Here is a 25,058-nt window from a genome sequence, read left to right on the forward strand (position 1 = left end):
TTTTAATAATCCCTTTTCATCTGCTGGGTACTAAAAGCTGTCAGAGAATTCTTAAAGAATAAATAATCTGGTTTGCTACTGCATGATAATGCTATTTTTAAAGTAATTGACTGTTTTAAAATAATATCTGCAGTAGATATTACCTGCATTTTCACAAATATTTCTGCTTAGAACAATATGCACTTTAAGGAACGGGGTTCTGATTAAATTCATATTAGGCATTGTTTCAAATTAAAAAAAACCCACCCTCTTTTTTAATTTATGCCTGTAGAAAATCCAACCTGTTAATTTAATATTACAAGCAGATTCCAGTCCCAAATATATAGTCTTTCCACATATAGAAACCTAGTGGATTCTCAAAGTTCCATGGAAAGCCAGAGGCAAATTCTCTTGTCATAGGCAAAAATAAAAGACAAATTTGAGGCTGCTTAATCCAAGCTCTGGGAGTACCCTGGGAGTATGTTTTAGAGGAGATTCAGGGAAACACTGTTATCTGTAAGTAGCTTGGAGACATTCTAGTGACTCAGCTGTGGGACTTTTGAGTGCCACAGTACACTTCTTGTACGCACTAAGACCTTTTTTAGTATTAACTGGATAATCGACGAATAAATGACAACTCTGTAACATATTAAAATGAGAATTAAAAATTGCTTCATTGTTGTCCATGCCAGTACTTTTTGCTTATTTGGGAGATGCTTCTTGAAGTATTAAAATGATTCTCTGTTGGATCAAGCCATGAACTCGTCGTTTGTCAGGACTCCTGTTTAGCAGGAAGCTTATTACCCATGACCATCCCCTGAGTTGTCCTGCCAGGCAAAAAATGTTAATAAAAAAATTAAAGACAGCTTGGCATCCAGTCTGATTTTTGCTGTGTCTTGAAACCATAACTCTACTCCTTCCTTCCCTGTGTTTCAGCAGCTGTGATGCTCAGGAATGTGTGAGGAAAGTGTGTGTCTACGTGTGCTTAAGCATGCTGGGTATTTAGGGTATTAACATGCACACAACCTCTGGCTGATTTTAGTAATTCATCTGGCTAGCTTTTTTGAGAATATAGAGTAGTCTGGATAAACATTAATTTCCTGTCCTTCATAGCTATTTTACCTGGCTTGAAATAGGAACTGCTGCCTAGTCGATAGGAGGATTAGAACACTCTCTAATTTTTTTTTTTTCATAGTGTATCACAGTCTTCTGAAATACTATTATAGAATTTCATTCAGCATTACATATGAAAAATATATTTGAGGATACTGCTGCAAAAAGATGCATTAAAAGTGCCCACTAATATGCAGCTCTATTAAATAAAAGCACTACCTCTTTCTACCATTGGTTGCTGTCATGCTTGAATGCAAAGTACAAGGCTAGCAAAAGATAAAAGAGCTGCAGCTCCATTTTTAATGACTATACAATCCAGGACTATAATACCCAGACACTAAGCACAGACATTAAAATTAATCTGTCTGAAAGGATCTTCATTTTCAATGCTTCCTTATGTCTGTTGATCTCTAGAGGACATCATCAGCATTTGGGACTTTGGAACATGTGAGTTTCATACTTTGTTCTGAGAGCAGCAAATTTTGGGAAGATGCCAGCTTCTGGTGATGTGAGTGCTTGCCACAGAACAAGCAAGACAATCCTTCCCAGAGCTTCATCACAGTTTCTCTCAGCTCCAGGGTGGCAACTTTTTTGCTGTGGCTGACCACGGATACAGACATCATCCAAAGGCTTCTGCTGAAGCTGGTAGTCACTAGGCAAAGACTTTTTCACTGACTTCACTGGGCTCTGGCATGCAACCCAAATTCCTCCTTAAATAATTAACATGGCTAATAAGCACTGTGACAGTGTCTGTTTTAGCTTAGAAATAGTAGTGTAGCCAAAGAATGAAATGCTCTGTGTATATCATATGCATATGTATATCTATGGATATCTATGTTTCCTGGACATTCCACTGAATTCTGTGGCCATTTTATAGGTGCTTGATGTGGAATTGCGATGTTCTTCCAAGAAATAATAAGAATTTAGGGTTTTTTAAATGTTTAGAATGTGGGAAGGTCCTGAAGGACAGCATACTTTCATAACTTTGTACTTTCACTGGCAAGTTGACATGTTGCATATTTAATATATATATATGTGAACCAAAGTGGCTTCTGAAATCTAATTTGGATAAAATCTAGAATGAGTGATCTTGGTTAGAAAAACAGCTGGGCCTATGTAAGTGATGGGCAAGCAATGAAATGCAGCAAGCAACAAAAATGAAGTTTTTGAAGAGCCAGTAGCCACTATACAATAAAATCACTTGTTAAGAAATCCAGACTTGGTTGCATTATAACTGCAAAGAGAAACTGGAAGCTGCTACTTTTTAAAAATGATACTGCTGTTAGGGCTAGATGTGGTTTGAAATGCAGGAGGGACCATCAGAGTGAGTGTATCAAATGGGATGCTTTATAAATGCTATGACTTGGAATAAAGCACAGAGATTAAACCTGAAATTAGCCTAGAAGTGTAAAGCAGCAGAATTTGCCAAGGTGTTCCATGACTTTAGGTACTGAGGTCATAAAATTCAAACATTTAAAAAAAAGAAGAGAAATAAAGACCTCTGAGTATAAGTTTCTGCAATCTGGAATAATTTTGGGAATTTTTCTGCCTTACCTACATGTTATGATTTTCTCTCTAGTAGCACAAATCTCCAAACAGAGTAGACAGAAATATGGTCTCATGCGAGTAATAACTTTGCCCTCCCTACTTGTGTGATGACACCAATTCAGGTCAGTTCAAATAATTACTGCTCTACTTTATCAAAGTCTGCTCCCTTCCAGACTCGTTTGAGTGCTCTTTTTGTCTTCCTCTGTCTCATTCTTTAGACAGTGTTGGGGCAGTCTGGTTCATTTTAGCTCCATCATGCTCATCCAGTTAATCTGAACAATGCAGCAGTCATATTTATTACTCAGCCTGGTAATTATAAACACTCCTCATCCTGATGGAAGCTGTAGTGTCTAAAGGGACCAGATTTAGTGCTGATGTTTTAGTTTTCATTTGTGTGACATGTGGTTTTGGTTTGCTGCCAAATGTGTTGTGTGTTTTCTAAATTCCTCTAACTTCAACATTTAAGTAATCTGTTTCAGCAAGATCACATTTCTTCCAGCCAAACTCAACTATATTTTCAATTTCATGTTTCTTTTGAACATTTTGTTCAACTTTAACTAAAAATTTCTCACACTGGTAGTTTATTTTAGAGCTGCATGCTTTTAAGTTATTTTTATTTTTATTTTTATTTTTTATTTTTTATTTTTATTTTTTTGCCTTCATGGTATATGAGGATGTAATGAAAAGGGAAGAAAGGGAGATTTGGTGGATTTCATGGTAGTCTTATGGGAACAAGTTTATGCCCATGTGTTTAGATTGCTCTTCCCAACGATTCAATTTACTTTTCAACATTTTGTCTCTCCCTTTTTAACGGTCAACACTAATGTTAACAATTATCCAGCTTTTACAAGTGTTTATACAACCAAAGCATCCATATACCTTTACAATGAACCTGTAAATTGGAGGAATACTCTATTAAAATGATAGGGAAAAAAATCCAAAAAGCTGTCTAGATAGTTAATTGCTTCCTTAATCACTTGGCAGTCAATACCTCTGAGATTGTCAAAATGTTGCCGGAGGCGACAAAAGTCTATGAAGTTCAACAGTAATGAGTGAGAGTACATATCTTCTTTTCCCAGTGCAAAGAACCAATTAAGTTATGCACTTTTGGGTTGTTTGAAATCTCTTTCATGTTAAAGTAGTGGCAGGATTCAGGCTAGACACTGGATGGTTGATTGGCCCAATGTGATATGAGCTGCACCAGTCAGTACAGCAGCCTTCTCATCAGGGATGAAGTACATTCTAGATTAAACATCTTAGTTACTCATAAGGCCTGATTTGGAAAAGGGATCTAAATCCATATTTCCCACTTTCCAAACCTTTTATGTAGACACGGGGCTTTTGATCATCCTGAGAAAGTGGCTTCTTCCACTGGAGATGTTTTACTTATTTATTTGTATAAAATAGCTACATATGTGTCAGAACATGGACTCAGATCTCTCTTTTCCTGCTGCCCTTTAGAGGCATAGAGGCATTCACGGTCTTTGGCCAGTTGGCCCCACAAGACTGAGGGCTTAGGTTTGTCAGTTTCCACATCTCCTGGAGCCCACATACAGTGGAATTCATTGCTTCCAACAGCCGGGCATCCTATGTGGAACATGAGAAAAGCTGGGCATGTTGGCACATCACAGAGATGGTGTTGGCATAACTGTCTACAAATGTGGCTCTTAAAGTTGATAAACTGAGTAGAAATCTGTCAAGCTAAGTAATTAAAAATGCTGAAGAGGAGCAAGCAGCTGAAGCCTTTCCTTACCAACACATGTGAAACAACCAAGTTTGGGTGTGAAAACTTTACTAGTCTCCTTTTCATGTATTCACAGGGGTGTTCCCTCTCATGTCATTCCTCCTTTCCTTGAAAGAGCCATGAGAGAAGCTGATGGTCGGATTTAATGGAAACTTCTAAAATAGAGAGCAGCTCTTGTCAAGTGCGTGCTCTAATTTAAAGAAAGGACATGAACTCAGTTACTGTGTGTCAGGTTCTGTCTTTACCACAAAGGTGAATTTTCTAAGACACAGCATTCTTCCTCAGTCTTTGGAAGGAATTATTCTGCTTTGTGTAAATAATTAGATCTTGAGCAGAGGCTTCAATTTAAGTCTGCTCTATCCCATGAGTACTGCTAGGCTGTGGAATCAGTCTCTTACTCGTTTTCTTGCTTTCTCTCTCAAAATCTTTCTGGCTCAGTAAATTTGTAATTATTTATAGTTTGAGGAACTCGTTGGGACTTGGTTGAGAGCCAATTCTTTAGGCTACTTGGCAGCATTGGGATTTTTTTGCCTTAAGGTGGAAATATAAGCAGCCGGGGAATTTTAGGTACTGACAATGTTAGACAGAAATTTAGGAATAAAGGGGATTCAGACAAATATAAGCGCAAAACTTAGTCATTATGATCTGGATCACAGAGGCATTCAGATTAACTTTGATTGATTTAAATGGAAACTTGGAGCTTAAATAACTTTGTGCAGCTTGTCCAATGTACTTTAAGAGATAATTGAGCACCAAAATCAGTCTTTAGCGCTATCCTTGAGCAACTTTCTCAAGTTTGTGGAGAAAGCATAAAATAAAGTTAAAACTGCACCTCAAATATCACTTATATCCAAAGTTCATCATTCACAGGACCCTTTGGAAATTTAAATTTGTGATCTGAAATAATAAGGTTTGCAAATTAAAGGTCACTTGGGAGAGAGAGAAGAAAATGTAGTAAATATAACGTTTGTGTGTGTGATCTGCACTCTTCTTTTTCGCTGAGAGTTAAGCCTCAAATTTGTCATATACATGTGAAAATTATCTTTGTAATGAGTAAATTTTCTCTCAGCACAGAATTTTTTTGTTTTTTAATTTGATATCTGGTAATGGTGCTAAGGCAGTTCAAACCAGCATCTTCTACATACAGCACAAAGAGTAAATACTGATTATAATATCACATTATTTGTGTTTCAGATGTGCCTACATATCATTCTGTGCACATTTTGTGGGTAACCTACACCTAAAAAAGCTGTTAGTTTAGCTAAAAACATATCTGAGAATGTTTTCACAAGTCATATTTTTTGCTACAGTAGAGAAGGGTGTTGACAGCTAAGCTAAATTCTTTTTTCCAGGTTAGTGTGTTTTTCTGATGGTCAAAAAGTCTTACTCATCTCTAAAGAAACACTAATGTTTAACTGAATTATTGTCTTATAGCAAATTCTTGTCATTTTGAACAAGTTTTAATTATTTCAGAATAATGAATACTGCTTTGCTGAAATAAAAGAGTAGGCTTATATGCAGCCCAAGTATTCTGTTAGTGTAAATGACATAATAGTATTTATGGTACTGCTTTACAGGGCTGCTGAATTTTTAAGTTCTGAATAGGCCTTTGGAGGGCCCCTGAAAGACTTTATATGGAGCTGTCATTAATTTAATAAGCGATATAATATCTGTAAATAGAAATCAGCTCTTCAGAGGTAAGTCAGTTGGGGTCTCTTAGCCTACTGGCTTTCAACTCCTGTCTCTTCCTCCAGACATTTTCTCTAGAATATATTCTTGTTCCATCAACACCATGAGAAATTAAGTACAGTGTCTCATTCTGGTCTTATTTACACCAATGTGAATCAAGAGTGCAGCTGTTAATATAATACTTAGTAGTATTATACTAGAAGCTCCAGAAGTTAAACGGTAAGCTTATTCTACATAAGCTTTGTTAGAGAGGGAGATTTGAAAGACAATCGTGGCCCATATGAAGACATTTTCTTGCTGATAGTTCATGGATAAAGTGAGGCCATTGGAAGTGAAGTGCTAATGTTAAGGGCAGAAATGGATTTTTTCTTCTCACCGATGACTTCAGCTTATAAATTGGAAGTGGTTTTATGTAGGGCATAAGTTGCTTTGAGACTGTTGTAATTTAATAGTGGATAATGAATGAAGATGCTGAAGTTGGATAAATAAAAATGGTTGCATAAACCACCTAAACCAAAAATAAAGAAATGGCAGAACATGATTTTGAAATATCTGTGTTCCCACAGATTTTGCTGCTGTTACAGCTCTGTGTTGCATGACCTCCTCTGATCCCCATTCCCTGCCAGCCAGTCAGTGTCTTGAGCTGTCAACAGACACACTAAGGAGCTTGTCAGATAAAGGCAGCATGTTGAGTTGGAACAGTGTTTGATGGATTAAGACCCTGGCTGTTTCACCTGTGCAATTTCTGACTGGTATTATGAATGACATTTTCAAGGCCTTTGGGCAACATTGCCAAGCATGCCCCTGGAGACCATATTACAATGTCAGAACAATGTCAATTCCAGATAAATAATTTTTTATAGAAAAATAATTAAATTAACATCAAGCTTTTGACAGCATTTCCACAAAAACTCAGAAATCCTCAGTTAAATTTCCCATAGCACTGCAACTTGACCTCCTTTTTTTTGTTGTTGACATACTTATTTAAAGAGCAGTATTTTATTTTTGCTTCTTTTTAGTTTTTTTTTTGCATGCTTTAGCAGCCTTTCAGTTACAGCCTTGCAGTGTTCTTACAGGCACTATTAATTCTACATTTAAAATAATGTTTGTCTGAATATTTTTATAGTATACATTAGAACTGCGTATGTATACTTTAAAAGTTCTATCCCACCAAGAAGACTTTCGATGGTTTTGGATTACCTCAAAGAGATTGTCTTCTATTTTAGCTGCCCAAAACCTGTATTTACAGCTTTATTGAATAAAAATTGAAATTAAAAAGAATAAAAAGCCCAACCCAATCTTTCAGGCCTGTTTTCTTCTGAAAACAGCCTTGACACATTAATCAATAACATAGCCAGTTTCATGCAAACAAACATCTGGAACCTTTCTGAAGATTTTGCAGTGATCACACTCCATTCTTCTCTTCTTTTAAACATACATAGAGTGAGCCATGCATGTTTTGTCCCTACCCTCTGTGAAGAAAGGAATCTAGATTATTTTGGTGAGAGGGGGAATGAATAATACTCAGGTCATTCTCAAATATGGGAAATACTCTAAAAATTTATTTCAATAAAGGTAATGCTTTCTCAGCATTCTTCAGGAGAGGGGGAGCTCTCAGGTATGCAGAATCCTGCATGTCTATCTACCTCACATCACAGACTGGAACTCTGTGTACCCTGTCAGGGATGCAGGCAGCTGAGAAGGGACATATGAAAGAATTCGAAAAAATTTTGAAAACTACTGTCAGACAGCAGACCAAAGGAACTCATTGAAAATTTAAATGCCTCTGTGGAATCTTAACGTTTTGACAAACTGGTAAATGCTCCTGAGGAGCCTTTTCATCTGACTTTTCTGATCATCTCTGTTACTCAGCCTGGATTGGTTTAAACTTCAGCCACTGCAAATTCTATGCCAAGCAGCCTACTTCAGCTGAGCCATCTCTTCTGCTGAGGCACAAGTCAGCAGGATTTCAGACCATCAGAAAGGGTATCCCAACAGCTGGAGAGCTGGCATAAAGGAATTGGTGATGCCACTGATACCAACTCCAGCTAAGTGCTGAACCACTTTTCTAATTTTTTGACAAGTCAATGATGTTGACATTTTCCAGTGTGGTTACTTAGTATTGGACATCTGTAACCAGACTTGGCAAACACCTGTACTTCACCTTACTTGCACATAATTTAATCCTTCTGCCTCAGCTTCCCAAGGAAAATTGAGGATAATAAAATTATTATCTTCATAGAGGACTTGTTATAATTAACATTTTTTTTTTAAATCCTAAATGTAATTAAAATACACAGCAAACATTCCAGCTAAGGACAGATAAGGATGTATAAATCTTCTACAATTTGTTATATTATTGATTTTTCTTCCTTTCTGTTTTTTATTTTCCCCAGTAATAATATCATGTCAGTTCGAGTAAGGAAGGGGAATCAGAAGAAACCAGTGCTTGAGAACCATGTGCAATGTGATCTTAATAATTACTGGGTTTTTTTTTTACTTCCATGGGATGTGTTTTTCTTCCTTCCTTTATCATTAATTTTATTGACTATATTTTGTCAGTTTACCCTTGACTTCCATCATCTGAGAAACTGGTCTGATCTAAGTCAGATAGGGAATTTTTTAAACATTTATGACCAAAGTAAGTTAGAAATGGTGCTGTAATAGCCTTTGCAGAATTTTAGAGTCATGTGATGGTGGCAGCTACTTGTTATATTCTTTGCCTGAGATTTTTTCCCCTAAAAGAAGCATCTTAAATAGAAATTATATCCTTACCCTTTGCTGTTCCCATTTCTTTGTATAACTTTCAAAAGCAGTGATTCAGAATAACTTAAGAGCCCACAAGTATAAATCAATCTGCCCCCCTTCCTCCCAACAGAGTGTTTTTTAAAATCTAGGCTGTTTTTCAGTATGGGCCTCCATTGATTTCAGCACTTTTGAAAATCAGGCCTTTTAGTTACATGCATATGTGTCACTTGAGGAAACAAATTTTATAATCCCAGTGGGAAAAGCTTGTCCTTTTCTCAAAAAAACAAGCTCAATTTTTATGCAAACACATGTTGCATTGAACATCTTTTAGCTGAGTATATTCCTTGGCTTTTCCACAAGAACTGATGATCCAGAACTGTTTGAATCTCTGGTGGGCTAAGTACGATGACTGGTGCTGTTCTTGACAGAATACGAGTTATAAAAAGCCTGTAACTGTGACGCCTGCTGGATGAATTTTGATTAGAGAGCCCATTTGAAACTGTGCTTTGTGCTTCTGAATTGTTTGTTTGACAAGTACATACTCCTTCAAAGCAATAGCTACAATATTTGTTGTAAAAAAAGGATGATGTATTTTTTGTTTTTGTTGACGTTTATTCAGAACCCTCAAGTTCAAATTTGTAATTCGGAGGTACCTTTATTTTAGCACTATGTAAAGTAACAAGGAAGAAACAAACACAAGATTCAGGCTGCTAACACAAATGGTAACAGGAGTAATTCAAGATTTATTACATTTCAGCTTCTTTTGTCTTTAAGGACTTGTTTTCTTTAAGGTAGGGTATGAATAGAAACTTCTTAACTATGAAGAATTTGGAAAATAAGAGGTAAAAATATAAAAAACTGCCATTTCTTCCTTAGTGTACTTTTTTTTTAACACAAACCAACAGGGAGAATCGATAGACTGTTCTAATAGCAGCTGTGGTCAATATGTTTGCTCTCCTCTCTGTCTTCTCTACTCATTTCTGATGGAAAAATAGATCCAGAAGAGTTTAGAAATCATATAACAGAATATGGGAATTTTTTAAAAAATTAAAACTTGGAATGCAAGGCAAGCTTGAAGATTCCATGTCCTGTAGTTTATTCTATGCAAATATTAAAATCATTCCTCTGTGTCAAATAAAAAAATCACATACAAATAACTGGTAGCATTAGAATAAGTTTACAAGAGGACCATGTTTCCAAGCATTTGGTGGGTGGGGAGCATGCAGGTAAAGATTTGCCAAGTGACTTTGTTGCCTATAGTAGGGTTCCTTCAAGTTATACAATTATATTTGAATTTAGCCTTGATACTCTGCTGTTGGGATACTTGATTGTCAGTCATATTTTTGTAACACCAGTGCTTTTCTTGAAATTTTAATTAATATTTTGTATTGTCATCAGTACAGGCCAAATTTCACAATTAGTCCCTGCAGCTCCATTTTACCTCCTGAAGAGTAGCTCTCTTGTCACTCTCCCATTTCATTCCAGTCTGTGCCAGGTAACCATTTGGAGATAATAATCTTTTTTTTTTTTTTTTCTGGAGAGTCTCCCACAGGCAGCATGAAGTCCCTAGTCCTCTGAAATGTACTTGTGGCTCTTGTAGGATACTTCAGCCATATCTGTACTTTATCCTTGTTGAATAGCAAAGGCTGTGCAGACTCAGCACCTTTTCTGTCCACTGACTTAAAATTTGTTTGTAAGAAGTTTGGAGTAGAAATCAACTTAGCTTGTGTAAGGATGCTTCATAATGGATTTCAGAAGTCTCTATCATACAAATAAACCAATCTTAGGACGTGCAGAGGATTTTTAGGAGTCAATCTTTATTTATTTGCTTAAAAAGCAGACATGATCCTGGGAAAAAGATTCTTTTTGGTAGGAAGGGCTTTTTGGAGTCCTATATTTCTAGCGTTTGGCTGAAAAAGGAAGTTTCCTTGCAGATGAGAACAGATGAATATTCCTCGTCCATGCTCCAGAAGTTGTCTGAAATCACTGTATTTTTGCAGCTACATCCCTTTGAAAATGCACTGCTTCCCATGCAGCTGCTCATGGAACAGTGCTGGCCTTTTCCTGGTGCCTGGTAGAGACTGTTCTCATGAGTGAGCACCACTGGTTTCTCCCAGTGAGGAGCAGGGATTGTACTGTTGGCCTCCATATAATTAGAAGTAAAATTGGCTTGTATCATGTATTTGTTAAAAGGCAGCTTTCAGGAAAATAGAAACTATTATCTACCCACATTTAATAATGATTAAATAGGGAAATATAATATAACAGCAGGATCACTTATACAACAGGCAGTTGTATTATTTTTGGGAATGGGAAATTCTGCAATGAGTCAAATTGCACCTAGTTTTATTCAAATTTTTCTTTTCCAATCAGCAGCTGGCTTTAAGGCAGAGAATTCCTTGTGTTGTCTGTCTAGAATGCTGACTGTGTGTCTAGAATGCAGACTGTGGTTGGCAACTGCTGTTAAGAAATTTCCTGTGCATGCTGCCCCTCTTAGTGAATATCATTCTATTTTGAGCCTAATTGAAAACTGAAGATAGAAAACTAAGCAGTTATTTTTCCCTGCAGTACAATATCTAATATTCTGATTTCATGGCTGTCTGACTGCAATGATTGGGAAGGACATTTTCTCAAAGTGTTCACAGTACCACAGCAATGTGTCATGAGCATTGCCTATCAAGGAAAGGAACTGCTATATTAAAATATGTGCCACTTAAAAACACACCCAATTGAAAAGTAGGATCCTGTTGTGTTACATTTGGTACAGTCAATAATTGCCTTTTCTTGTCTTTTTCTTTGAAAAAGCTATTAAGAATGTAGAAAACAGCCTTCAACTAGAAAGACTTTAATAGGAGAGATCTGCAACAACAGAGGTAACACCTCTGCAACAAAGGCATTTTGTGTTCAGAACTCTCCTTCCATGTTAAGTCCACGATGCTGGGGCTATTTTTGCTGGTAGAGAAACGGGATATGTGTATGTAGTTGCTGGTGATTGTATAGCTAAACAGGCTTAAACAAACTACTCTGTGGTACAAATGCTTGTTTGTTAACCTCTGTGTTAAGTGGGAAAGAAACCCCCAGTATTTACAACAGGACACTGGTGAGGGGTAGTAAATAAGGAGACAAACCTGTTCAAAATGTCCCATAATCTTACATAACAATAGAAAAAGTACTGTCAATTTAAAATGTTTGCTTGTTTTGTTTTTTTTTTTTTCTTTTTATATCAGATAGTATTACTGAAGTCTTCACTAACATCTATGTGACCAGTTTTGGACCTGTGTCAGATACTGATATGGTGAGTTCCTGAATCTTTTGCATATATGGGTAAATGGTGTAAGATATATATAAACTTCCTTTAAACCTGTATTCTTTTACTTATTGTGGATGGATTTGAAACAATCTTACTGAAATCAGAACATGCCAAACCCCATGTAGTTTGAAATTTGAAAATTGATTTATGGACTTTTCATGATAAGTGTGCTTGTGTTAGCTGTTTAATTTAGACCAGTAAATCTTCTGCTTTTTCCACTGACTGTACTTTGGTTTATATTCTGGAGAAATCTTGATATGGATGAACTGGATTCCTCTTGCATGAAAACCTGAAAACCTGGAGTGAAAGGAGCACTCTTAATATTGGCAATAGACTGAGGGACCTGATGGAAATCAAATCTAAAACTTCTTGAAAGACATAGCTTGGAAGCTGGGTCATCAACATGATTGTGGGGTTTTGCAGATCTGTCCTTGATAGTTTGCATTGTTTAGTAAGCATTTAAAGAAGTCAGTGACATTAGAAAAGAAAGAAATGTTCAGAATATTGCTCTGGATTATAAGGAATTGTTTGTAGGCTCACTGCAAATAATACAGAGATTAGGGAGAATGTTTCAAACTGGGTAGAAAGACCTGATGGATATAGCTGTCTAAAAGGAAAGGGAAGGACAGTCTCAAACTTACTTTACCTGTCATGCTCCTGTTCACTTGCCTGGTGTAGGGAAAGTGGTTTAATTGACTCTGGGAAATGTGTAGGAGAGAACAAAATTCTCAGAAGAGTCAGCAACAATCTTTTACTTGCAAAATGTAGAACATCAAGATAGAATAAGATACTTGACTGATGTTAAAAAAACATCCAAAGTAAGTACTTCACAAAATTTATTTTAGCAAACTTAGCCAAGCTTAACAAATCCAGATACAGGACACTGAATAAGGCATTGACAGGAATTTTTTAGTCTGGCTGACAATGTATTTTGAGAAGAAATGAAGAAAGAGAAGGAAAGGATAAGAGCAGAAAGATACCACCATCTGTGGATTTAGTAACAAGACTTGATTTTGATGTCCTTTGGTCTAAATGGTATCTTGATCCATCAGGGGTGGGAGAAACCCACAAAACACAAATTCCAGAGGGTTTATATATGCTTAGCTTTAGATGGAATGCCCAGGCAACTTCCCTGGGGTAGGGAGTTTTATGCTGTCTTTTGCAGCACCTTGAATCTGTTGCAACACTGTGGATCCTGCTCAGTCCTCTGGTGGAAGACCCCAGGAATTATTCTGGGGGTATTTTTGGGGTCTTTGATGGTTTATGAAATTTTCTAAGACATGACAACTGCCTCTCAGTCAGTGCAGTTGAGCCCCTTATGCCCCATCAGATGGGATGAACATCTTCAGGCCTACGTGTGAATGTCCCAGTATGTCTGTCCCCCAGGTGGGGAGGAGTTTCACAACTGAGCCACTTGTGTAAGGAAGGACATCAGCATGATAAAAAGTATTAATCCACCTCACAGGATCTGCTACTTTTTGGCCTCTTCCCTCATCTGTCTCAAACCCCAGCTTCTTGATAAGCCAAGGCTGCTTTGTCATGGTCATCCCCTGGTGCTCACACCCTCTGCACCTGGGCTGTTACTGTGCTTATCCTCAGCAAAGCACCTGCTGCTTTTGCAAATGGCGGATTGTTTGAGCCATTAGCCATTAACATCTCAATCTTTCACACTACCCTTGCCAATCCTGCAAGAAATTATTTTTGAAGTGTTTCAAATATTCTTTATTATGTATGAGACATATTAAATACTACCTTGGTGTAGCTGTAGATACTAAAAATTAATATTTTTTAAAGTAAGACAACATTTCTTTTTCTATGAAAAAAATCAGGTTATGCATCATACAAAACAGGGAACATTATGATGTTATGAACAAGTTTATGAAGTTAAATTTTTCATGGTACATTGAACATTTTAAAAGTTATTTGCTTACTGGTAAGTTAAAAGTTATTTGATTACCAGGTAATCATAGCTTTGGAAAATATATTCTAGTGGGGTTTTGTGTGGTTTTTTTGTGTTTTCAAGCTCTGTTTTGAAAGTTATGAATACACAGGTAAGACTTCAAATGAAAGGCCATGAAAGGTGATTTCACAGGAGAAATAGACTTTTGTTTATATTACTGTACATGTTGCTGATTCTCCTGAGGTGTTTTTTTCTGATGATTTTAGGTTTATGAAATATTTCTTATTTTGTTAATAATTTTGTAAAAAAGGTATCCACGGCTATGTACAAAGATGATATGAACATCTTGATCTTGTTGGTCTAGTATCTCATGACTTCAGACTGCTGAAGTCTTGCATTTATGGTATTCCTGTGTAACAGGAATATGATATTAATCCACTTTTAAAGATGATTACTGAGCCACAAGGAGACTAACCCAAGGCTGTGCAAGTCATCTGTGCTTAAATGGAAAAGTAATGAAAGCTCCCTGAGCCTATTCCCTCCCTCCCAACACACTTCTGACATCAGTGGATAAATGTATGGAGAACTCTGGGTGCTTATTTGCATAGACATATAGACAGTGCACAGATCTGTGCAGAGTTGTTAATCAAAGCAGAGTGCACTGCATTAGAATGGCAGCTGTTACTCTAATGGGTAGGTTTATTTGCACATAAGTAGATAGATAAGTAAGAGCAGTTTAATTCTTATTACTACAAGCTTCAGGGTTAATTTAGCTTGTTCTGTTGATAATTATAGAATAATTTTGAAACGTATGAGCAGTCAATGAGAAAATTCCAACATGTGAGTTGTGAAATAATAGCTTCCAAACCATCACATATCCTGTCGAACATGAAGGTGACATTAGGGTTTTAACCATGAGTACTTTTTCATTTAGGAGCTGCATGACTGAATCAATAATTTAAACTATTATGTAGAGAATTCGTTGATATTTTCTTCTGTAAATGCTGGAAACTCAGGGATATTATATATTTTTTAAATTTCTTCCTTAAAAGGCTTTATTGCAAGAATAAATTTGACTCTTGCCCATGTCTTCTAGAATTTTTAGAGGATCCCAAGCTCAGATTTTTTCAGGAAGATTGGTCCCATCTCAGGAAGTCCTCTCCTGGCACAATGTGAATGGTGAGGCCCTCAGTCACGTGAGGTATTTAGGCTGAACACTGCTGTTGCCCAAAACTCTTAGGATTATTGCTGCCCCTAGGATTCCTTCCACTGCGGTTTCTAACAGTAATAAGATCATCAGCTGTGTGACTGCACCCCTTTACATGATCTGTTTTGCAGTTTGTTTTTTCCTCCTTGGTCAGTGTATTGTGAAGAATGATGGTGCTTGGAAGAAAGGTGCTTTTGAAAACAGGAAGGGACTCACTGACATGTGAGATGTTTAATATGCATTTACAATATGGAATAAGGAAGTGACAAACAAGCAGTGATGGGTGGATTGGAGCCAAGGACACAGTTCTTACGTAGTGTTGATACACAAAGTTGATAAAATCTAATTCTGACCTTTGTTGTTGCATTGCTATGAATTCATGAGGTCTCTGTTTCCCTCACTAGCTGTTCCCATTAATGGTAAAGTGGTATGGTGTTTGATCTGTGACTCAGTCATTGCTGAGTGTGGGTTTTTATTCACATTTGCTGTATTTCTCCAGTATCGCAACTTTGCCAAAAAATCATTATGTCCAGGGGAATTTGATCTTTGACTGATTTGAAGCTAGCTGGAATTGCTGTTGATAAATTCAGGAAGTAGAAGCTGAGGCTGAGATTTTTCTCTAAATGTGTTAAAGTCAAAAACATTTGTTGCGTGTAGTGGATTAACATTTTGACTAAGTTCAAAAGATGCTACTCTCTGTTCTGACCAAAATAGTCAGCTACCAAATGTGTTCTCTCTTGGCCAGGAGTCAGTTGCAAACTGTGCTTCAAATGAACAAAAATATTTTGGTATCTATACCTTTTGTGTCAAAGAAAAGCTATTGTATGTCAACCACTCCATCTAATGTCACATATGCAGTGCCAATATATAAGGATTTTCAACTTCCTTTCGCAAGCTAATGAGAATCAAGGAAGGCAAAGCAAAACACGAGTTTAAACAGATTTTATTTTTGCCCTTCTATCTTTTTGAGTTGTTGTTTCTCAGAAATGTTCAAGTTCAGTATTGTGATGCTATGCCTTATAGGCTTCCAACCCAATCAGTGATAAAAATTTATTTTGACATTAGCCTGAGAGAAGAAAAGCTGCATTATTTAGAAAAACAAACAAATGAAAAAATTGGACAGAACAACTGAAAAACAAAGCATCTCTTAATTTTCTGAAGTGTTATAGGATTAAGTTCTTGTTACAGGGGCTAATTAAAGCATTTATCATGAAATTAAAATGTTTAATATTTGAAAATTCAGAGATAAAGGATGAACTTCTTTGGACTATAATTTGTAGGATATAAAAGGATTGAACATCAAACCTGATTATTTTTCTATTTTTAAAAATTTGTTTGAAATCTGGTTGACTGTACCATCACTATAAATCTACATGCTGCTCACTTGAATTTCCTCACTGAAAGCTATGTATTTTTACCTCTTTTTCTCAGCTTGGTGTCCTTCCAGGCTGTCCTGGCACTTTGGCTCCTAAAATTTCTCCCACAGCCATAGACATAGTGCGGATGTCTACAATTGAAAAAATTATACATATAATAAATGACACCTATTTACTCCTCAAGCAGTAGTTATTTTATGTAAGACAGATTATGTAGGTACTGAGTCCCTTATATAAGGTCTGCTGTGAAGAAAGATTTGCCAAGATGCAGCAAATTTTGCCTCAGAACAGTCTTTCTGATTGTTGTTGGGAATGGTCTTTCCTGCTTTCCTCCAACACATGGTTAGTAGGTGGCAGGACTTGAATCAGTTTAGCTTGAATATTAAAACTAAGACGCCTTCTGAAACTTTTGTATTTCAACTTGCAGTCTTAGATTTTCATTGCTATTGGGGAGTTTTGTTTATTGTAGTTGCACCTTTATTCCCAAGTCGCTTGTAAACAACAATTTTTCCTAATTTCTTGATGATAGACTTCCTATTTTTCACTTTGAACTCAAGGAACAGGAACATTCCTTTGTAGATCATCATACACAGCTGGTATGTGTATGATGTGTATATTCATCACTACGCACACTTCCATCTCATCAGTTTTCAACTGAAATGTCAATAAGTGTTTCTGATTTTTCAGATACAACCAGATTAGAAATTTTCAGTGAAGGCTGAAAGTTAAATACAGAAATAAGCAGAAGGTTTGTTACAGAATTCATCACTACAATTGAGGATGGTTCTTTAGAGGTAGTGACTGACCTTAGAACTCTGTTTCTTTTTTTCTCTCTGTTTTTCAAATTTCGTCACTTCAGTTTGTATTTCAGATTTTGTTTGGGAATTTTTTTCTATGCAACTTATTTTTAGCTCTGTTTCAGAGTCTAATTATTAGGTAGAATTCCTTAAGAGAAGCTTTACAGAGCTGGTATGATATTTAAGTCTGGACAGAATAAGGGAATGCATCAAGATGATTAAATTTTCAAATAGATTAGAAAAAAGGTACTGCAGTTACTTTTACGTAGTTATTATTTGAACTCAGTAAGAGAAGACTAAAGAGTAAAGGAAATGCTACATACACCTGGAATTTTTGGGACGAATTGGGGAACATCTAGGTTGTGTTTTTATAATTGATATATTTCTGAAAATCAACATATTGTTGGCTCAGGTAATTGCCTTTGCAAGTTAAATCCATACACTGAAATTTTGATGAGAATATCTCACATGATCTCTTGCAGAGTTTCTATCCATTTATTCTGTTGGGAAGGCTTTTTCCTTTGTGCAAAGTCCTGCCAAGGGAATCAGTATTGGAGATTGATTTGTCAGAGGTTGTGTCCAAGCCTGTCACTGCCATTAGCTCTCTCTGTACCTTTGTTTGGATTCCTGTTCCTGGCACCAGGCATCCACTGTGTTTCAGGGTTGCTCTTTCTCCATGTCTGAATAAAAAAGGGATAATGACAAGTGTTTTTATTTTCAGTGACAGCAGAAAAACATCCTGTACTCTCTTTTCTAAGTAATCCCTATTTGTATCTTGTACAGAACTCTCTTATCCCTCCTTGGTGCTTCTTTTAGACTCAGCTTTCATTCTACATCAGGTATATGGAAAAAAAGAGAGAGAAAATTATTCTGAGAAGGTCCTTTTCATAGATGAATATGAATAGAAAGACATTCTCTTCCCTAGACGCTATCATTCAAACTGGTTAAACACATTTTTTCCAATTTTTTTTTAATACTTCATGTTTCGATTAAATGCCTAGACAGAAATGACTGAGGTTGACAGATGAGGCAGAAATAAAAGGCTTGAAACAAGTTCTTCAAATAGAGAAAAATTGTGCTACAATTCCCTAGAAATACTCCACATATTCTTGATAGTATGAAAGGGCATATGTATCTGGCAGGCATTACTTATGTATTTAAAAATGAATACATGTTCCTTTGAAATGCAGTGATGGGAATGTGTTTCAATTTTTAACAGGGATGTGAAGGGTTTTGATGAAAACTAACCAACAGTGCTGTTTCAAACCAGAATCCTCCTTCATCAGAATATTTTCAAGGATTCCATTCACTAGTATGTAAGATCCACACACTGAAGGACCTGATGGAAATTTCTGTCTGTATGCTGTTTTTTATGTCTATGTTCTGTGTTGTGCACACATCAGGAGGTAGGTTTGGAGAAGAGAAAATGGACTCAGTTTATATATCTGTGCAGTGTGGTTTGATGTTGATAGACAAGGGCTTGTACAGAGCCTGAGTAGTCAGTACTTATTACTGGAGCATTGAGGGGATTTGGAGGAGAACTCTTTCAGTCCTCATATCGTAAGACAATTTCTTGTTTTTAGAGAAGAGAAAAGTAGAAAGTGAGATGGATTGTTTGTCCAGTCTGGTAGGTGGGCCTAGGCAAAGCCAAGCAGTGCAATGATGAAGTAGCTTATGCAGACTGCTGTAGTGTGTCAGTCCTTCCTTCTGTGTGCCATCTGCACCCTGCATGGATCTGCCCACAGAGACAACCACCAAGACAACCAACTAGTGATGTGATCCTCCTACTGTAAAGCTAAATTCAGCACTCACTGAAAATATCTACTGTGCAGGTTTAATAAATTGAACTGCAGAAGTTGCATCACAAACTTACACTCGTCACACCGATGAATATCAGGTTATGGTAAGAGTGCATATAATGGGCAGATTAATTTTCTTTGACTAATTACATTTTTTTGAATCTTCTGTCTAAACCCCTTCTTGGTTTTCTTGCAAGTAATTTTGATGCTTAGATACATACTAATCATGTTAGTATTCTGCTGCACCAGTTACATACTAAGGTTGTTAATGTTTTTTAAAAAATCCAAAAGAGAAATTACACATTTCCTTAAGGCAGATATGAAAACAAGAATGTACATTTTAAGAACTAAAATGAAGAAATTATACTGATATAAAAATAAATATTAACATGCAGTCCCTATATTAGCTAGGCAAGATTTAGGTCCATGAATCTGAACGGTCTCATCAGTGTGTCAACTGCAGTATTTCTAATGGTTTTAAGGATTCAGTGGAAAGCTATATGTGCCATTTCCCCTTTGCTTGCTTTTAATTTTTTTAATTTGTGTTTTAAATGTTTTATATTTTGCATTATTTAAAATTTGTTTTTGTGGTTATATATATATATCTGTCCATTAATGGCTATGAGAGTGGTCAGGAAAAAGACAAATACACTTTAGATAAATGACTCAGAAAAATCTTTACAAGTAGGGAATGAGGAACTCTGGCTTGAACTATTCATTAAACAAAATGCTGTGTTCCAGAAGGTAATTAATAAAATGTTCCATCTGCTTCAGGACAATACTGCTTGCTAATGGACACTTACAATTTTTGAGCTATTTGGAACACGTCCATCTTTACTCCAGATGCTAAAACTTCCAAAATTTGCCAACCATTATTGGAAAGGAAGAAAGTACATTTTTTTGTTGTTTGAACAGATACAAATCTGGCCTTAGCAAAAAAAACCCAAAAACACAAACAAACAAAAAAAAAACCCAAAAAAAACCCCAAAAAAACCCCAAAAACTGTCATGTAGTGGGGAGGGATTGCTTATACTCAGGTCAGTTAAAGCTTCTGCCAGAGACACTAACATCTTTTTTATGGTATGTAGTGTTACGCACACCAACTGCATATTAAAAGAGGAATAAAATTCCTTGCCATTTTATTCTTCATTGAACTGGCAGAGGGTCAAGTGTTTCTTAAAACTGTAGCAAGAATCTCATTGCCTGCACCTAAAATTTCATGTAAGGTAGTATAACACGTATTTGAAAGATTATGTTTAATCATAGTGCATTAGAGTCTGGCTGTATAAGCACCATTTTAGACAGGACACAGTAGACAGCACTTTCTTGTCTAGAAATTATCACAAGACTCCTCTGAAAACTTGGAAGTATGATCCTGTGATTTTGAGGAGATACTGCACTGTATACTGCAGAGTGGTTAGGTTATATCCAGAGAGAACAGGTGTTTTTCATAGGAGAATATTTGCAGAATGAATGAAATTATATCAGGTATTAATCTGAGTATTTTTTCTGGAGTCCAGATTTGCCTTTGTCATGGACATTAGTCTTGACTGAAAAGTAAACATTACACAGCATTTATCACAAAGTGATATATCAAACATATTGAATAGGAATTAGTCTCAACATCTTTATGTAGCAGCTTTTTGTAGCTGGCTTTTTATCATATTGATTATATTCAATGTACTTCAATTCCTTCCTATTTTTTCATTTTTTAATATGGTAAACATCAGTAGGGATATTCCTGATCATAAGTAGAATAGATTTGGCACAGAAGGGAACGTAGGGTCAGTGAATATAGCACTGGGCTGCAAAGGCAGGGGTTGTGTTTTGTTCATTTTAAATGAACAGTGACAAAATTCAGATCCTAATACTTCCATTGAAAAAAAATGCAAAGAAGTCTGTAAAAGATAAGTTATTTAAGAGCTATGAGATTTTACTACTATTGTGGAAAATGGAAACAGAAGGTGTTTGTCATCATTCACACCAAACCTTGGTTTATCCTGTTTCCATCTTCTAAATGAGATGTTCTGAAATAAAGATCTCCAGCACAGACCAGAGGGTGTTACAAACCACCCTAAATGTGAGGGTAACTCAGGTTCTTATTAATTGATCCTGAGAGCAGATTAGGGTGATATAACACTGAATGACCGGTGTTTATAAACACATACATACATATATATATGTGTGTGTGTGTGTGTGTGTGTGTATGAGTTAATTTTGGAAAGCTTTGGTTCAATGGAAAGGGGGTATGTAGCCATTTTGGTTATTAGTATCAAGAGCAATATAGCAGTACAAAAGCATAAAAATAACACTGAAGAAAATTTGTGAGGAAATGAAAGAGAAGGAAAGGAGAATAGAAAGATATCACCACACATGGATTCAACAAGACTTGATGTAGTTTCAGCATTTGTTAGTCAAAGTGATGGCCACACTTTTGATCTGCCAGGGGTGTGGGAAGACCATGAAACATAGAGTTAATATGTATGTTAGTATTATGTTCAGGTTTACATGGGAGTGCCCAGACACCTCTCCTGGGGAAGGTAGCTTTACACTGTCTTTTGCAATATGTGGATGTGTTGCAAGTGTGGATCATGTGCAGACCTCAGGTGGAAGACCCCAGAAATGAGTCTGGCAGCTATGGCCTTCTCCTGCCAGACCCAGCCAGGGCTTACTTCCAGCACATCTGCAGAGTTGGCTTTTCTTGTGGATACATTGCTTCAGCCTTGTCTACTTCTCCTTAGACCTGAGGTAATGGGACAATAGTAGCACCTTTATCTTATCTCAAGTTCCTATCTGGAGGCTTAACTTGCTGTCCAAATTTCCAGGAATTCACAGAGGCATACTGGGGAGAGGGAGAGAGGGGAGTTCTGTGGTCTCAGAAGAGCAGTTGCTTCTTTATATGCTTTCCCATAGTGGGCTAAGTCCTTTGGTGATTACCTTAACAGTGTTTGAGCCATTAACCATTACCTGTGGATCAGTCAGAGATTTCCCAGTAGGATCTTTCAAGGCTGCAGCTCATTTTACTGCTCATTCTTTCCTGTTCATTCTACTTCCTTAGCTGTTGCCATGCAGCAGGTGCAGGGTTTTGTGAAATGTTGCTGGTTTGATTTAGTAGCATTTCATGTCTGCTTTTTTTTTTCTATTTTATTTCTCTCGTAATTATTTTTATGAATGTTGGAAGACAGTAAAAAAGCAGGATCTTTGAAGTTCTTTATTGATGGAAACATTGCAAAAAGGTTCAGATTTATATTCTAATCATTTATGTGCAGAGCTGTTTGTCAAAAGAACCTGTAGGATGTATCACTCACTCCTGTTGAATTTCAGTGGAATTTCAAAGTCTTAATCCCTTCAGGCTCTTCTTCCCAATTCTTTATACCTCAAACATCAGTCTTACCATAAAAATGATTTATTGGTAAAGCCCCTCAGATGAAAGGTACAAGGAGGCTCTTGGGGCAATTTTCCTTTAATTACCTGGTATTTCTATCCATATTTCATATACTCCCCTGCTGCTCCTGATCCTCCATGATATTAGGCATTTTGTCACTTTCCCTGGTCTGCAACTGAACTGATAGGTAACTTGTTATTTGTAAATGGGATTTTAAGTCACATGATATCTAACAAATAAAACAACATATAAATCAGCAAATAAAAGAGGACAATTAAATGTGATCTATCATAAAGAAGTGAGCAAACCACTTGTTATGAGGCAGTGTCTCCAGCAGTGATGAGGCACTGAACAAAATCCAGTGTAATATCAAAGAAATGCATGTTTTAGAGGTTCATAGTTTTGTATTAAACAGATATATTTGCTAAAATATTATTAGAGAAAATAGAAAATGGGATTAAAGAAAACCAAGCAAATAAATGTTCAGTGTACTGTTGTGTTAGTTTTATTTAAGTTTATTTTAAAAATTTAAAATTTTAATTAGAAAAATGCCAGAATTTATTACATTAATGTATTATGTATATACCTCTTGGTATAGCTAAAAACTGAGCTTCTGTTTTTTGTCAGATTAGTTTATAAGTATCCATAGTTTCCAAAATATCTCTTTGCATCTGTCACCATTCATAAAGAGAACAGCTTTCTCTCCTGCCCCCGTCATGCTCCTTCACATAACAAAATTCTCTTTCCTTTATTCCTCATTCTCTCCTTAGCCTCTGGCCCTGACCTGGAAAAGTCCTCACAGCTCTTTGGCTTGCAGACCAAAGGAGCTGAAGAGAGCTGTCACTTGTCTCTGTCTAGTCAGCACTCCTTTTGTATTGCTGTATGACTGATTGAGAAGAACCCTAAGCCTTGTTAATCAGCACATAAGGGAGCCAGCAGAAAATGATAGAGGCTGATAAGTTCCTTGAAGTCACTTTTATATTGAAATCCCTTGAAAATTTTATATTGGTTAAATTTTATCAGGCCTTGTCCATTCAAAGTAATTTACTTGAAAATGGTCTATGCAGAGCAATTGCAGTAGTACAGACTGTTGCAGCATACTAATATTTTGAAGTCATGAGATGACATTTTGTACCTGTCCAACAAAACAAAGTTGCACCAAGGTAGCATTTGCCAATATGCCGAATACAGTTTGCTTCCAACATAGTTTTTAAGCTCTCCCATATCCAATTTTTATGCTGGGCAAAGCAAAGCACTAAATCCATTTGCAGTTTCATTTTTGAAGATAGCTGATAAATTTAAGTTATCAATGTTTAATCAGTTTTTTGTTTGTTTGTGTTGTGGTTTAACCCCAGCCAGCAACCAACTAAACAGCAACAAAACCCACCAGATGGGATACCCAGCCTGCTGACACAGGCATCTGGTCTAGGTCATCAGTCTGTTTTTGCTTACATCCTTTTTTCCCCACTGTACTGCCTTCCCAAGACTAGGCATCAGGGTGATATTCACCAGGCGGTGTGTGTCACCTGTTAGTCATCAGCTGCTGTTTCCTAACCAGGTACTTTTGTTCATAAAATCCACACCACTACAGGGCCTTACATTCCTCTTTGGAAAAATCTTATATCATTCTGTTTGTATATACTGTACCCCTTATGGGTTGCCTTGTTTTCTTCCAGGCTCAGCCATTCTCCATGCTCTTGAAATGCTGGGTTACTCTACTGGAGAAGATACTGAAATAACTATTTAATCTTGTGTATTTTTCCTTACTTTCCTTCCTTACTGTGTTTACTGTTATTACCCAGGTCACAGGTACTTTGTATATCAGAAACAGATATAAATATTGAAAGAGTTCAATATAAAAACAACACCTAGCAATCATGAAGAAGGATGTCATACCCTTAATACACTGACTTCCTGCTTATTATTCTCAGTACTATACAATTTTTTTTGTGATGATTGTTCTCCCTTGACAATTTTGCAAAGGGAATTTTGCAGACAAAGCTTTTCTATTTTTGTTCTCAGAAAGCAGATTAGTGTTTCATTGTGTCAAGAAAGGCATATATTTATTCCATTACAGGAGTACACGATAGATGTGTTCTTCCGTCAGCGATGGAAGGATGAGAGATTAAAGTTTAAAGGCCCAATGAACATTCTTCGACTGAACAACCTAATGGCCAGCAAAATCTGGACTCCAGATACATTTTTCCACAATGGGAAGAAGTCAGTGGCTCATAACATGACAATGCCAAACAAGCTTCTACGAATCCAGGATGATGGGACCCTCTTGTACACCATGAGGTATGTCTGTTCATCTCTTCTCTACTCAAGCTATTTCTTGATGGAATTTTTCCATTGAACAATTAGATCAGGTTTCAGGAGAACTCTCCTTTGCTTTGTTTTTCTCTAAGCAGAAAGAAAGCTAGAAAAATGTATGTTTTGTTTCCAGTTCTGTTAAACTCTTTT

General features: G+C 36.5%; 1 protein-coding gene across 2 annotated transcripts in view; it reads left to right on the forward strand.

Moving 5' to 3' along the window:
* The window catches only part of GABRA2 (gamma-aminobutyric acid type A receptor subunit alpha2), a 64,615-nt gene that overhangs the window by 13,862 nt on the left and 25,695 nt on the right, over window positions 1-25,058 (forward strand). For both annotated transcript variants that reach the window (XM_066548462.1, XM_066548463.1), the window contains 2 exons: window positions 12,049-12,116; window positions 24,673-24,893. In XM_066548462.1, the coding sequence (XP_066404559.1) occupies window positions 12,049-12,116; window positions 24,673-24,893 (289 nt within the window). The remainder of the gene's footprint in view (window positions 1-12,048; window positions 12,117-24,672; window positions 24,894-25,058) is intronic.

This window comes from Molothrus aeneus, chromosome 4 (genome assembly GCF_037042795.1).
Source record: "Molothrus aeneus isolate 106 chromosome 4, BPBGC_Maene_1.0, whole genome shotgun sequence".
Taxonomy (NCBI): domain Eukaryota; kingdom Metazoa; phylum Chordata; class Aves; order Passeriformes; family Icteridae; genus Molothrus; species Molothrus aeneus.